This window comes from Leuresthes tenuis, unplaced genomic scaffold (assembly GCF_036924035.1).
Source record: "Leuresthes tenuis unplaced genomic scaffold, fLeuTen1.0.hap1 SCAF_10, whole genome shotgun sequence".
Classification (NCBI taxonomy): domain Eukaryota; kingdom Metazoa; phylum Chordata; class Actinopteri; order Atheriniformes; family Atherinopsidae; genus Leuresthes; species Leuresthes tenuis.
This window is the reverse complement of record NW_027325364.1, coordinates 16,816,928-16,830,381: the sequence shown is the minus strand read 5'-3', so window position 1 is coordinate 16,830,381 and position 13,454 is coordinate 16,816,928. Positions and strand designations below refer to the sequence as shown.

The following is a 13,454-nucleotide window of genomic DNA, read 5'->3' as shown; positions in this document are numbered from 1 at the left end:
GCCCGGACTCCACCTGGAATGTGGGTCAAACTCGGATCTTAAAGGTGCAGTCATATGACTCCCAGCTGGCTGCAATGTGAGTCAACAGAGCTGGAAATGGTTTCCTGAAACTATATCGAGGAAGTTGTTGGTGATCCCGAACGTCTCGCCCTGGAAGAATTTGGTCCTGGCAGATTTCAGCTCTGGCGCACACTCACGGGGGAGATGGGTTTGGGAAGAGACGCGGCGTTTAGGGAGTAAAATGCGACTTAACTTCATTGCAAACGTTGCTTCACCTGCCTGGGTGTGATCGGGAAAGCGGCGGACACGCATGGAAGATCTCAATAACAACAGCGGAAAGCCGAGGGGCGGAGAAGGGATCCGCTCTGTCAGGAGAGTAGCAGCGGTGAGCTCTCCCGCTCTCTCCGCCGCACGGCTCACCTTACCAGGAGTCATGGACGCAGAGGGGAGGGTCGACGAGTCAAGGCTGAGGATGCACGTCTTCAGAAACGGTCTATCATCTATAACTGTATACGAATAACTTAGAGCTGCACTGCAGTTTAAGTATTTTTAGAAGTTTGGCTGGCCTTTAACAGAAAAGCTTATAGAGTAGTAGGGTAGTGAGATTTGGCCTCAACAAAAAGGGGGATCTTAAATCATCCCTAATCGCCATGCATATATATAACATATAATAATATATAGATGTTTATATAATATATAAATATATATAATATATATGTAATATATAACAGGTATATAACATAGAAACGCTTCTCTATATTCTCATGGTGTAAATGGAAAGTAGTTGGCGCAGAGCACAGCCCATTCATATTTCTCACATATAGGCTATAATAAACGTGGCCTTTATGGCACTGTTTTGGAGAGCAGTCAGCAGTGAAATGTAGCTAAATCTTGTCACTCAGGTCCCCAGCTTGACATTTGATGTGCTTATACTTGAGAATGTTGCTCTATACATCTAACTCTCAGCGGCAAACCTTTTTCACAACACAACATTTTGTCTGGAGAGTTTTTCCTGTCCATTTCATATCGCAAATGTTCACAGTGGAAACCACATATCTTCAGGTTTGGGCATTTTGATTTTGAATTTATTTATTGAAGGCGTTCGCTCATGTATAGGTGGAGAAGATTCTTCTACTACTTAAAATACTTGAACTCATTTAAATCATGTCTTAGATTTGCCTGAAAAATATGTAAAGCTGACAATAGTGCATTTGTTCAGAGCTTTTGTTTTTGTTCTCACAGAATCTGAAATATATACAGCTGTAAAATGCAATATATGCATTTATGCAGCAGTAATATTTATCTATAAACATCATATAGTAAAACACAAATTAGCATTTTAGTATTTTACTTTATATACCTTATGCACGTTTGGTTCAAAACACATATACTTTTATTAAAGTAAAAGATCTAACTACTTCTCCTACGACTGTGTGCTGTATATATTATCAAATGATTTTTTTGATTTAGATGCTCCAGTAGATGCTCCAGTTAATTGTGACCATGTAATCTCTACAGGCCAAGACTGAGTCAAGTGATGCTGAGTTACAATCAAGCCACTCTCTTTTAAAGTCAAACATTTCATTGTACATCAGACTTCCTGGGGCAAATAGCTCCAGTGTGACGCCTGTGAGAAAACAACAGACAGCATTTATTAAGTTGGTGGGACCTCTAAAGAATATGGGGAACAAAATCACATGAGATTCAGTAGTTTTACTGAAGTTATTCTGTGAAGTGTGAGAAGTTAGACCATGAGGGTACCTCTGGATTTTCCATGAAGGTTATAGATAAAGGAAGCTTGTCAGTCAGATGACGTTTTGTTGAAAATGTTTTACCAGGAGTTAGATACAGGACATGAAAGAAAAAAATCAAGTTCATCATCCTGTAAAACATCACATGTCTTTTGGTAGGAATGTGAAAACTCACCCTCCTTTTCTGTGCTCCATTGACCTTTCATTCCACATTCACATTCCACCACCTACTAAAGGGGACACAAACAATTAGAAACTATACAGAGAAAAATAATTCCTCATCTCAAAATCAACCCGGAAGTTACCGAAAAAGTGGATCACTTTAGGTTTTGTTTCATTCTGGTGGTGATAACTCGTGGGAAATGCTGCACATAGTCGCTTAGCTTGACTGCTTTAAAAAGGTTTTTAATCCCTGTCTAGGGGGCGTGTCTCCATCTGAGAGAGGCCTAGTGTGGCGTTTCCTGTTTGGGATGTACCCATGTGGCTCCACAGCTTCAGAGCGCCCGTTTCTGCAGGAGCAGTTGTTCGTACGTTATCAGGTCATGAAGAGAAAGTGGCAGCAGCTTGTTCCCTCAGCGGTGCGAATACACCTCAACGGCACTGATGGTAAAGGCTCAAACATGCACAAACTCAGCTGTCACCGTGAAGGAAGTTGTTCATCTTTTCTTTTGTCTTTTTCTCTTCTCTTTTCTTTTCTTTTCTTTTCCAATCTGACCGGACCGGACTGGACCAATTCACCAATTTTCTCTCTTTTTAAAAAAAAAAACCCACTTCTGTGTCCATATGACCCAGCTGAGCTGGTTTCAGCTGTCAGATACTTTGATCAGAGGGAGGCACAAGCAGAACAGAAGGTCCAAAACCAGTCAGAGGAGGTCAGAGACAGGCTGGCCTTCTTGGAGCTTCAGGCACAGGTTAGACCAAATCCAGTGTATATTTGTTTTCAGCACTTTTCTGTGCTGGTTCTTTCTTTTAATAAATATTGTTTAATTTCTTTTCTCTTTTTTTATTTTAAGAAGAGATCATCAGTTTAACACAGGGGGAGTGATGTGTATAGAGAAATGCCTCATTAGGATCTAATTTAGTTTAACTGTAATTTATTCTGGTATTATTTGAAGAGTTTGTGGTACTTGAAGTGTTAAGCACTTATGTCTCAAGAGTGTGAACAGGTGATATACCTTTGTATTCAGATAGGAACACTTGTCATGCAACACTTAACAAAACACATACAGCTGTTGAGCCTTTATGATAGGATGAAATATCTGGTATCCAAATGTTTGGCCTCTATGGAAGCCGAACGCACTAAGATCTTAGTCAATAGCAGTCAAATAGACAGACAAGTAACAGATTAAAGGAAAAAGCTGGACTCTTGACCCTTACAATTCAGTGATTCTGTGGCTCTGATATGACAATGATTTAGGTCCACCGCTCCTCTTAAAAAATCATTAATAATCCCTAGGAAATGTTGTTAGAAATAATGTGAGCAATTGGAACGGTTTAATCCAGCATGGCACTGCCTCTGTCCACTACACAAGGGGTCACTGAACGGTTGATGAATGTGTAAAGCTGTCAATATTTCAACCCAACTAAACACTGATGTGATAGACAAAGACAGACAACCACAATCATCAAAACTCTATATGAAGGAATATCTCTTGGACAAATGATGTTACATCCCTTCAGTAGAATCCCACTTATAGAATCAGCAGCATTGCACACTGAAACTTTCTGCTGAACAGAAGCACATCACTAAGACATTTAGTGTCCTTTAATGCGTCAGCTGTCTGCTTGTGTGTCAACATTTCCCTTCTGCTGACAGATGGTATTTGTGCGGACCACATTTGACGAGGAGGAGTTACGGGAAGCCATACGAATCATTGACAAGGATGTGCCCCGAACCAATAGAGACCTGAGCTACTACCAGTGAGTTATTCTTAAACTAGATGATGTATTGGAATCCAATTTCTTATTGTCATCATGAAGTTTATGGGGCCTCTAATTTGAAGTGTCTAAAAGATAAACTTTTACAGTCTTTCTGCTCTTAATACCAAGCACTGCAATGAACTAACACCCTACCAAAGCTTTATATAATGCAAGCTTCAGCATAATTCTGCTTATTATATTTAGAATTATCTCCAGTATCGGTCAAAGGTTTGAACACATACACCCATTATTTTTGAAAGGGTGGTCGTCTCCAAACATCCGCCTGGTTTATCCAGCTGTTTACAAGGTCTTATTGTTGTCACGCTCTTAACAAAAAGACTGAGTAAACCGAGGAACGCTAGAATAAAATAAACACATTTGTGTCTTAATCTAGGTAAGGCCAGAAGAATAGGTCACTTTTTTTTTTAAAGGCAAGAGATTTTTGAGTTTTGAGTTTTGAAATATAAACTTTCACCCCAGCCTGAGATCTTGAGCACCCTGGCAAAGGTTTTCACGGCAGACTGCTCTATGATTTTTTTCCCGTCCATCTTTCCATCTACTCTGAGTTTTCTCTCATTACGCACAGAAAAACATCCCAGCAGAAGGATTCTGCCGTCACCATATTTGACTATAGAGCATTAATGTGGTTATCTAAAGTATCTGGTTCCCCCCACACACCTTGATTTAGATCTAGAAGCGCATGCAACACACACACCACTGTACTGGTGTGAAGCTGACCTCTGTGAGGTATAGCTTTTCTCTAACTGCTCTACCTTAAAGGAACGATTGGTTAAGTGTTGCAGTGATCCCTCTGTCCCTTTGTGTTGTTCTCCCATCTCACAAAAGATCTCTGGGTCTCATTGATAGCTGCTGTTGGCTGATTGATCTCCCAGTTTGGCTGGGCTGTCTGATATACAAAGTCTGGGTGTGGCTCCAAACCTCTTCCATCTTAGAAAAATGGAGTCTGTTGTGCACTCAATTTGCTTTAGAAAATTTATTTTGCATTCTTCCCCTTTCTGTCTCAACCTTATTGCTTTGTTTTAATGTAGACATGCATCATCAAGTTATTATGGCCAAAGAATTATTGGATACAGGTGGGCTCAAACCAAGATGTGAAAGCATCAGAAAGGAGACTGATACATATAGATATGCCATATGTTTTATTTTGGATCAATTAGGAAAAAACTCCCCAAAGACCTAGTTTTTTTCTTTGCCAGTGTAGAGAATAATGTACAGATTGATTTCAAATTTAAAAAATGAATTAATTGAATCCATTTCAAAATTAGTCTGAAACAAAAACTTGAAAAGGTGTGAAAACCTTCTGGCAGCACTTATAATTCCATCATAATTCCAATGACTTAATGTCAATGATAAGCAGGCACATGAGATACGTTTTACAAATTCTTCTTCTTCTTTTGTAACACCAATCATTCTTGTGAGTCCACAGGAATGAAGGTTTGGGCAACTTGTTGGTACTGAGAGATATCCTCATCACTTACGCTGCTTTTCATCCAGGTAAACAGCCAGAATTGATCCATCTCGAGTGTTTTTGCCAGATCAGACAGGCTTAGAGCAGACCTTTTTATGCTGACCTTTTCGTTGTGCGTTGTTTGTTGCCCAGAGGTTAGTTATGCTCAGGGAATGAATGACCTGTGCAGCCGGTTCCTGGAGGTTCTCGACTCGGAGGTTGACACTTTCTGGAGTTTTTCATGCTACATGGAAAAATTCTCCAGGGATTTCAGAGCTGATGGTCTGCACAGGAAAATAGGTGAGAATATAAATAAAAAATGCAGAAACACAGTTTTGTGTTAACACCTGTTTGTTATCTTTGCTGAGCTACAGGCCATCTTATTCATTTACTTTTTTATTGTTCTAACTGGAGTGTGGGTGGTTTCTTTGTTGATTTATTCAACAGAATACAGATATTTGCAAAGGTGTTTGGAACTCACATACCTATGAAGAAGATATAAAGTCACAGACTTTTTCATGTAATGTTGAAATTGCCCAAGACGTTTGCACTGGGATGATCTTGTGGTAAAACAAACCAGAATGTCAAATAAAAAAATAAGCTGACTATGTCCCAAGTAAATGTTTTGTCTGTGAAAATAATTCAGTTTAAGCACATAAAGTTGTTTTCAACATCTTTCAGAGCTGGAGGCGGCCTTGTTAAAGGAACTGGACCCTCAGCTTTATGCTCATTTGGTTAGAGACAGTATGGAGAGCCTCACATTCTGCCACCGGTAGCTCTTTAATACCCTTCTCTATCTTTTTTATATGGTTTAACACATGTATATTGTTTTTTTACATTTTGTTACATTTTTGTACAACAGTTTGTTATGTCTGTGCATGTGTTGCCTCTCCTTTAAGATGGCTATTACTGGGTTTCCAAAGAGAGTTTGAACAAAGCGATGCTCTACGTTTGTTTGAGATTTTGAGTTGTGACCACTTAGAGCTCATCTCACAGCAAGTCGACCGTGCCCGTTATCAGGAAAGACTGGCGCAAAGATACTGCACAGGTGAAGCTCGGGAGAATAAGGCAAAACAAGTGAAACTTTTCCTGAAAGCTACCTCTGGAAAATGGCTCACAGCTTATTGTCTTTGCCTTGCAATGTTTCCAGAGGACAGTTCGGAGTCAGAGCTGCAGGCCTTCAACACCGACTTCACCTTTGAGCTCTTCATCTGTGCAGCCATTCTGTTGGACAACCGAGAGTCTCTGCTGCAGTGCCGAGACGACGTCCAGCTCATCCAGTTTACCAGCAGGTTCGTTCCTCTGTGTGAGAGATATTTGTGTATTTCTAAGTTTGTGCAATGCATTGATAGAGCTATTTCCTTTTGGGCAGCCTTCAGGGAAAACTGGACCTGAACAGCACGCTGAAGAAAGCAGAGCACCATTTCTACAACTACTGCAAGCGCTGTGCTTGGGATTATATGAATGGGCACTGCAGAGCAAACAGGAGCAAACAGGAGGACTTTTTCTATCAACTGCGTAGTTTATTTGTTTTAAAGTGACAGCCATTATTCAAATAACATATGAAATTGAAATTTCATAGCGAAGGAGGTATCATTCCTATATGTAGTTTTGTTTCTGAGGGAAATACTTTGATGGCTGCTTACCTTAAAAGTGACAAGTTGTTGTTGTTATCATTATCATGTACAGTATTTATTGTATGAAAGTTGACCGACAAGAGCTGTGAGTATTTTTGTTTGCTCTCATGAGCAGCTTTGAAAGTGGAGCTTAATATTTCTATTACCTCACTGGAGCTTTGTCGCTCGCGATGTTGCGCAACATTCAAATACCAACAGTGTGTAGATGTGTACTGTCACAACAGGTGCGGTAACAAACTGCAGCTATATTTAATGCAAGATGGCACACGAGTCAGAGAGGCCTATTTAACAAGAATAGATGAGCCCTGGCAGAAAGAAACTGCAGTAAGAGGGAAGAGAAGTACAGCACAACTGTGGTTTAAACAGCAATGAAACAAACAGTATGCATGATATTAAGACATTGTCCATGAGTAAAGCTACTTGTGGTGATTTTTGATTTGTTTTGGGGAATATTCCTATTTACTATCTTATATCTTGCAAAATAGCAAGACTAACTGTATTTGCATAAAATATTTTTTAATGAAATTCTTCTTATTTTATCAACCTATTGATAGCAGGAAATAGAACCATTGCAAAGTGTGTAATGGAGTTTGATAATGTAACTGATTTCTCCTGAGAGACAACTTCAAAAACTTAGTGTAACTTAAACCACAGACAGTCCTCTAGAAACTACTCTCTAACTCTCTATCCATGTTGCATATAATCATAAATAAAGGAGATATACAGTACTACACAGATCCTTAGTGTAGCACAAAGCAGATGATTGTTTGTATCTCTAAAGTGAGTTAATAATACAAGTTGTATTTTTCCCTCTACTGGCTGAGAGGTTTTTTTTACAAGGCTTTGTAGAACATTTAGAAAAAACTTAATTGGTAACACTGTACCATTCAGTGTCTTCACTACATTGGAAATAAAGCATGTGAACAACATTATCCATGTTCAGAAACCACTTTTTCGTAACAGCATAGTGATCAGAGTAACAATAATATACAATAATATATATATATATATTTGTTGCAAAATACAGATGATTTAAGATTTTTCATCTCCTGGAAGAGCTCTGTCCATCTACTATAGCTGTTCAACGAGCTGAGGCCTGCATAAGATAAGAATAGCAAGCTTTCATTCAAGGAAATCAAGCCAGTTAGCAGAAACATCGGCCTAGAACTTTCCCTGGAGTCACCTGACACCCGGATGGGCTCTCCCTGCACAGAGCTCTATATACACGGGGGAGCAGAGACGCTCGCCCTCTTAGTCTGCCTGCCACAAGAAGGAAGGAGTGCTGGAGAGGAGCTCAGACGGCCGTGTTGAGTCCTGGGTGAAAACACAGCATCACTTTAACTCAGTAAACGCTCAAGTTTTGAACATCTAACTCCACAAGGTAACAGCATATATGAGAAGCTTTGCATTCTGGCCTGGCTTCATAGTCTGTCTTGCTTACTGCTTTATTCTTCTAACTTGTGGTGAGAGGTACCCAAAAAGTGAGGCTTGCATGACTTCTGTCGAAAAAAAGGCACGGCAAAGCAGAATCCATGTGGAAATTTTTCTTTTTTAAATTGAGATAAGAAACTCCAGCAACCAAAAACTGGTTCTACTTTTTCATTTCCAAGTAAACACAGGCTCAAAGCAAGATTCAGCTTTTGCCGTTGGACTGACAAAGAAGCACCATGTCAGCGTTTTCTGCTCTGTGTTACACAACTGGATAACAAATGATAATCTAATATCCTGGAGTGGTTGCAACACTAGTGGGGCAGCAACAGGAAGGTTATATCTGTTGGATGTAGAGTAAAAAAAAGATTTAGTCTCCCAAATGTTCGTAAAGTTAGTTTGGTGCTGTGTAATTTAGTGGAATATTCCATTGTGTTTGGGATATTCTCTATTTCTAAGAAGAAAAAAAAAAGGTCTATGTCCACCCTTGGCCTGGGGAGCACACCCAGTTTTTGTTGTTAATTTCTTCTCAAATTTAATAAACAAACTTAAGTTTGTTACTGAGCCTCAAAGCGGTAGATTTCTTTGTGGGATTTTTCTAAACCAAACACGTTTACGTTATAAATTGCTTGTGAAGGATCCTTGAATTTCTTTCCACCTACCATTCACTGCCATGTAGACATGCTGATGCTTATTATAGTAAGTGAATGCTATTTGGAGACAGCTGTCGGAAAATAGACACACAGATCACTATTGCAGGATCAGTAAATCCCATTTGTAAGGCCTGACTGAGACTTCCTTGTGTTTTACCGCTGAGGGGAAGACAGAAGCAGCGTGGACACATAATTAAAGTCAGTGTGACACAGTCTGGTCATTTGGTCTTGAGTGTGAGGAGGTGGTGTAAGTCATTATGTCACGGACAGCACAAATTGAGACTGGTGTGGCCATGCATGTGGGCCTGTAGAAATAACAGCAACTGGTGCATACATACTGTAGATAAATATAGTGGCCTATCTATTCATTTAGCCAATGAACAAATAAAAACAACAGTTGAAAAGCAACAGAAAAAGTACAATCTGGGATTACACTCCAAAATAAAAAAGTGCTACAATAACTAAACTTGTTTCCTCCATTTTTCTCAGATGTCTAAAGGACCTGCAGTAGGTATTGACCTGGGTACCACATATTCCTGTGTGGGAATCTTCCAGCATGGCAAAGTAGAGATCATTGCCAATGACCAAGGAAACAGGACCACTCCCAGCTATGTGGCCTTCACTGACACAGAGAGACTTATTGGAGATGCTGCTAAGAACCAGGTGGCCATGAATCCAGCCAATACTGTATTTGGTAATAACTGCAAGACTGCGCAATCGTAAACCAACGACACAAAACGTCTTTCTCACTTACACTTCTGCCTTCTTTGTGCTGCAAAAACAAACCACCAGAATCTAACAAACTGAATTTGAACTCTATGTGTTTGGGGAGATTTTGAGCGGGTTCTGGCTCAAAGCATTGTTTTGAGTAAAGATTCTACCTAGATTCAACAGTTATTTCAACCACACATTCAAAAAACATAATTAAATTCAAATGAATATTTCTCAGTACATGACATAACTAATATCTTGTATTGCTAAATTACCTTTACTCTTGATTGCAAGTGTTGAGAAATTAGGGATGTTATCAAACACATTACATTAAAGTCACTCTAACAATCCAAGTCCTGGACTGTTCCTCGCAATGAGTTTGATCGTACACAGAACAAATTTTCAAGGAGATTACATCACTCCTGAAAGACATTATAGAGAAATTGCTTACGAATGCACTTTACAACTCATCTGCAATAATAACTAGCACATTTCACAAAGTATAACTTCTATACAAATACATAATTAATAATGAATTCAACATTATCTATTCTCAGGAGTTTAACAGCACCTGGAAAAAATCTGTATTTATCAATATTGTGAGGTTGATTTTAAGTTCTTTTTTTTTTTTACAGTGTGACATTTCACCCTTTGAATAAAGATCATAAAACACTTCTATTCAAACTGAATCTGCACAAAGTACCTTTCAGATCACTTACAGAATTCTTTTCTGATAAATCATCTTAAGATGCCAAACGTCTGATTGGTCGCAAGTTCGACGATCCTGTGGTGCAGTCTGACATGAAGCACTGGCCCTTCAATGTTGTGAATGACTCCTCCAAACCCAAAATGGAGGTTGAATACAAGGGTGAGATCAAGAGCTTCTACCCTGAGGAGATATCCTCGATGGTTCTCACCAAAATGAAGGAGATCTCGGAAGCTTATCTTGGCAAGGTACAGTGAATCACAATGAATGTAGATGGTGTCTGAAATGCCCCAGGACTGCTCAGTTTTATGCTTGTCTAAGAGGGACACACGACAATTGTCTTCCCATCTTCCCCTTATCTAAAGTGTTGTACCTTATAATCATAGCAAGCATTTCATTTGCCTCAAAACCAGTCAGAAAAAGCCCTTGTATAGGTTCTTCACTGTTTAATGTGTGGAATTAACAAATACAATTTACTGACTTTGAGTCATGCTATTTTTTAAGCCGCTGAACAATGCCGTCATCACAGTTCCTGCTTACTTCAATGACTCCCAGCGTCAAGCCACCAAAGATGCTGGAACCATATCTGGACTTAATGTGCTGCGTATCATCAATGAGCCCACTGCTGCAGCCATTGCTTATGGACTGGACAAAAAGGTCACTAACTACCTAACTGCTAAAATGCTAACTTCATCCTATTTTACATTCCTCTTCATAATATCTTCCATTTATTTTAGGTTGGTGGTGAGCGTAATGTTCTCATCTTTGATCTTGGCGGCGGTACCTTTGATGTGTCAATCCTGACAATTGAGGATGGCATCTTTGAGGTCAAGGCCACAGCAGGTGACACACACTTGGGCGGTGAAGACTTTGACAACCGCATGGTCAACCACTTCATTGGTGAGTTCAAGCGCAAGTTCAAAAAGGAAATCACCAACAACAAGCGAGCAGTGCGCCGTCTGCGCACAGCATGCGAGCGTGCCAAGCGCACCCTCTCCAGCAGCACCCAGGCCAGCATCGAGATTGACTCACTCTATGAAGGCACAGACTTCTACACCTCCATCACCAGGGCCCGCTTTGAAGAGCTCAATGCAGACCTGTTCCGTGGAACCCTTGAACCTGTGGAGAAGGCCTTGAGGGATGCTAAGATGGATAAGAGCCAAATCCATGACATTGTCCTTGTGGGTGGCTCCACACGTATCCCAAAGATTCAGAAGCTACTTCAGGACTTCTTCAATGGCCGTGACTTGAATAAGAGCATCAACCCTGATGAGGCTGTGGCCTATGGTGCAGGTAGGACTCTAAAGCTTAAATCTATTTTCACATGTGGCTATCATATAATCTTTCCGGTGATTTTATCCTTTGGAAACTCTTCATAGCTGTGCAGGCAGCTATCTTGGCAGGTGATAAGTCTGAGAATGTACAGGACCTGCTCCTGCTGGATGTCACACCCCTGTCCCTGGGAATTGAGACAGCTGGAGGAGTGATGACGGTCCTTATCAAAAGGAACACCACCATCCCTACCAAACAAACCCAGACCTTTACAACATACTCAGACAACCAACCTGGCGTGCTCATTCAGGTTAAGCAAATAATGAATACCAGTTCACACAAATATTCCTTAACATTATAGATGTTCACTGATGAAACCTAATCTGATGTGAATAATTATCAATAGGTCTATGAAGGCGAGAGAGCCATGACAAAGGACAATAATATCCTGGGGAAGTTTGAACTGACCGGTATCCCACCTGCTCCCAGAGGCGTCCCTCAGATTGAGGTTACTTTTGACATTGATGCCAACGGCATCCTCAATGTGTCTGCTGTAGACAAAAGCACAGGAAAAGAGAACAAGATCACCATCACCAATGACAAAGGTGAAATAATTCTTTAAGCATTACAAAACAAACAAAATCTAAGATTCATGACCAAAAATGAATGGATTAATAAAGCTTAATATTCTTTCCCTCCATAGGACGGCTGAGTAAGGAGGATATTGAGCGCATGGTGCAGGAGGCAGAGCAGTTCAGATCTGAGGATGAGACCCAGAGAGACAAAATCTCAGCAAAAAATGCCCTTGAGTCTTTGGCCTTCAACATGAAGAGTACAGTTGAAGATGAGAAACTCCAAGACAAGATCAGCCCTGAGGACAAAAAGGCCATCGTGGACAAGTGCAATGAAGTCATTGCCTGGCTGGACAGGAACCAGGTAAAAATGTTTAAGAAATTCAATCTAAACTTATTATGTCTTATATTACAGACACAGCTTCCTCTTTGGCTGAAAGAGACTTAATCAAGCCGGATGAAAGTTTCTGCTTTCACAAGTACAACTGTGAAGCAATTTTCCACTTCCTGTTTGTGTACCTGACGACGTTGAAGCCTTTTGTCACAATTGCTTCTTTGCTCCTTCTTTTACTCAGACGGCAGAGAAGGATGAGTATGAACACCAGCAGAAGGAACTAGAGAAGGTGTGCAATCCTATCATTTCCAAGTTGTACCAGGGGGGTATGCCAGGAGGAATGCCAGGGGGTATGCCAGGAGGAATGCCAGGGGGTATGCCAGGAGGAATGCCTGGTGGCTTCCCTGGTGGAGCTGGTGCTGGTTCCTCTTCTGGCCCAACCATCGAAGAGGTCGACTAAGCACGTCTTTGTCTCATACACCATATAACATATGAAATCCAAATACATTTGAGCACATCTACTGACTGTATGAATGGTATTTTGTTGCCAAGAGGACTTGCATTAAATTCAACATTAGATTCTAGATTTATCCCCACTTCAACGCTTGAAAAGTAAATAAAACCAAGCAGTTAAGTCTTGCACAAAAATGCCTCCAACACCTAGTCATGCTTTATCATCACTTACAATCAGCACAACCTCTTTAAAAAAGTAATCCTTTGATTTGTAATTTGAAATCATCAAATCAATAAAGATCAACTCTGAATTTCCAACAGGAGCTCTTTTGTGTCTCTTGTCATTTATATTTTTGTTAAATGTTACATGATTGAGTGACTCACAACAACATCATTTACCGTGACCCTCAACTTGCACTTCTTTGAAATCTGCTGATAAAATTTGTTTTTGGAAATACTCCACCAAAGCTGTGAAAACTATCTTGTTTCCTCTGTAACAACCTTCAGCCCACGTGAAATATTGTCACACAGAAAAGGATGTATTTTTTT

General features: G+C 40.1%; 2 protein-coding genes across 3 annotated transcripts; both read left to right on the top strand.

Moving 5' to 3' along the window:
- On the top strand, positions 1–7,745 carry LOC140316614 (TBC1 domain family member 15). The gene is made up of 10 exons (XM_072394519.1): positions 1–491; positions 2,172–2,357; positions 2,544–2,662; positions 3,568–3,671; positions 5,119–5,186; positions 5,293–5,439; positions 5,821–5,911; positions 6,039–6,187; positions 6,290–6,431; positions 6,512–7,745. Exons 1-10 carry the CDS (start codon positions 311–313, stop codon positions 6,678–6,680), a joined length of 1,356 nt encoding a protein of 451 aa, XP_072250620.1. The 5' UTR covers positions 1–310; the 3' UTR covers positions 6,681–7,745.
- Positions 7,746–7,975: 230 nt separating this feature from the next.
- hsc70 (heat shock cognate 70) lies at positions 7,976–13,228 on the top strand. 2 transcript variants are annotated; one of them, XM_072394505.1, is made up of 10 exons: positions 7,976–8,157; positions 9,347–9,551; positions 10,317–10,522; positions 10,779–10,931; positions 11,012–11,567; positions 11,654–11,856; positions 11,953–12,151; positions 12,250–12,482; positions 12,694–12,802; positions 12,839–13,228. In XM_072394505.1, the coding sequence occupies exons 2-10, from the start codon at positions 9,347–9,349 to the stop codon at positions 12,910–12,912; spliced, it is 1,938 nt and encodes a 645-aa protein (XP_072250606.1). In that variant the 5' UTR covers positions 7,976–8,157; the 3' UTR covers positions 12,913–13,228. The 2 variants fall into 2 exon arrangements, with proteins under 2 accessions (XP_072250606.1, XP_072250605.1); XM_072394504.1 differs by having other exon boundaries at positions 7,978–8,157; positions 12,694–13,228.
- Positions 13,229–13,454: the final 226 nt, after the last annotated feature.

What these genes read in the sequence shown, in the direction of transcription:
- LOC140316614 (XM_072394519.1), top strand. Translation starts at nt 311, where the DNA reads ATGGAAGATCTCAATAACAACAGCGGAAAGCCGAGGGGCGGAGAAGGG. An exon ending in GATGCACGTCTTCAGAAACG is followed by an intron (nt 492 to 2,171) that starts GTCTATCATCTA and finishes ATCCCTGTCTAG; the next exon opens with GGGGCGTGTCTCCATCTGAG. An exon ending in GGCGCAAAGATACTGCACAG is followed by an intron (nt 6,188 to 6,289) that starts GTGAAGCTCGGG and finishes CAATGTTTCCAG; the next exon opens with AGGACAGTTCGGAGTCAGAG.
- hsc70 (XM_072394504.1), top strand. Translation starts at nt 9,347, where the DNA reads ATGTCTAAAGGACCTGCAGTAGGTATTGACCTGGGTACCACATATTCC. An exon ending in CTTATGGACTGGACAAAAAG is followed by an intron (nt 10,932 to 11,011) that starts GTCACTAACTAC and finishes CATTTATTTTAG; the next exon opens with GTTGGTGGTGAGCGTAATGT. An exon ending in CCTGGCTGGACAGGAACCAG is followed by an intron (nt 12,483 to 12,693) that starts GTAAAAATGTTT and finishes TCTTTTACTCAG; the next exon opens with ACGGCAGAGAAGGATGAGTA.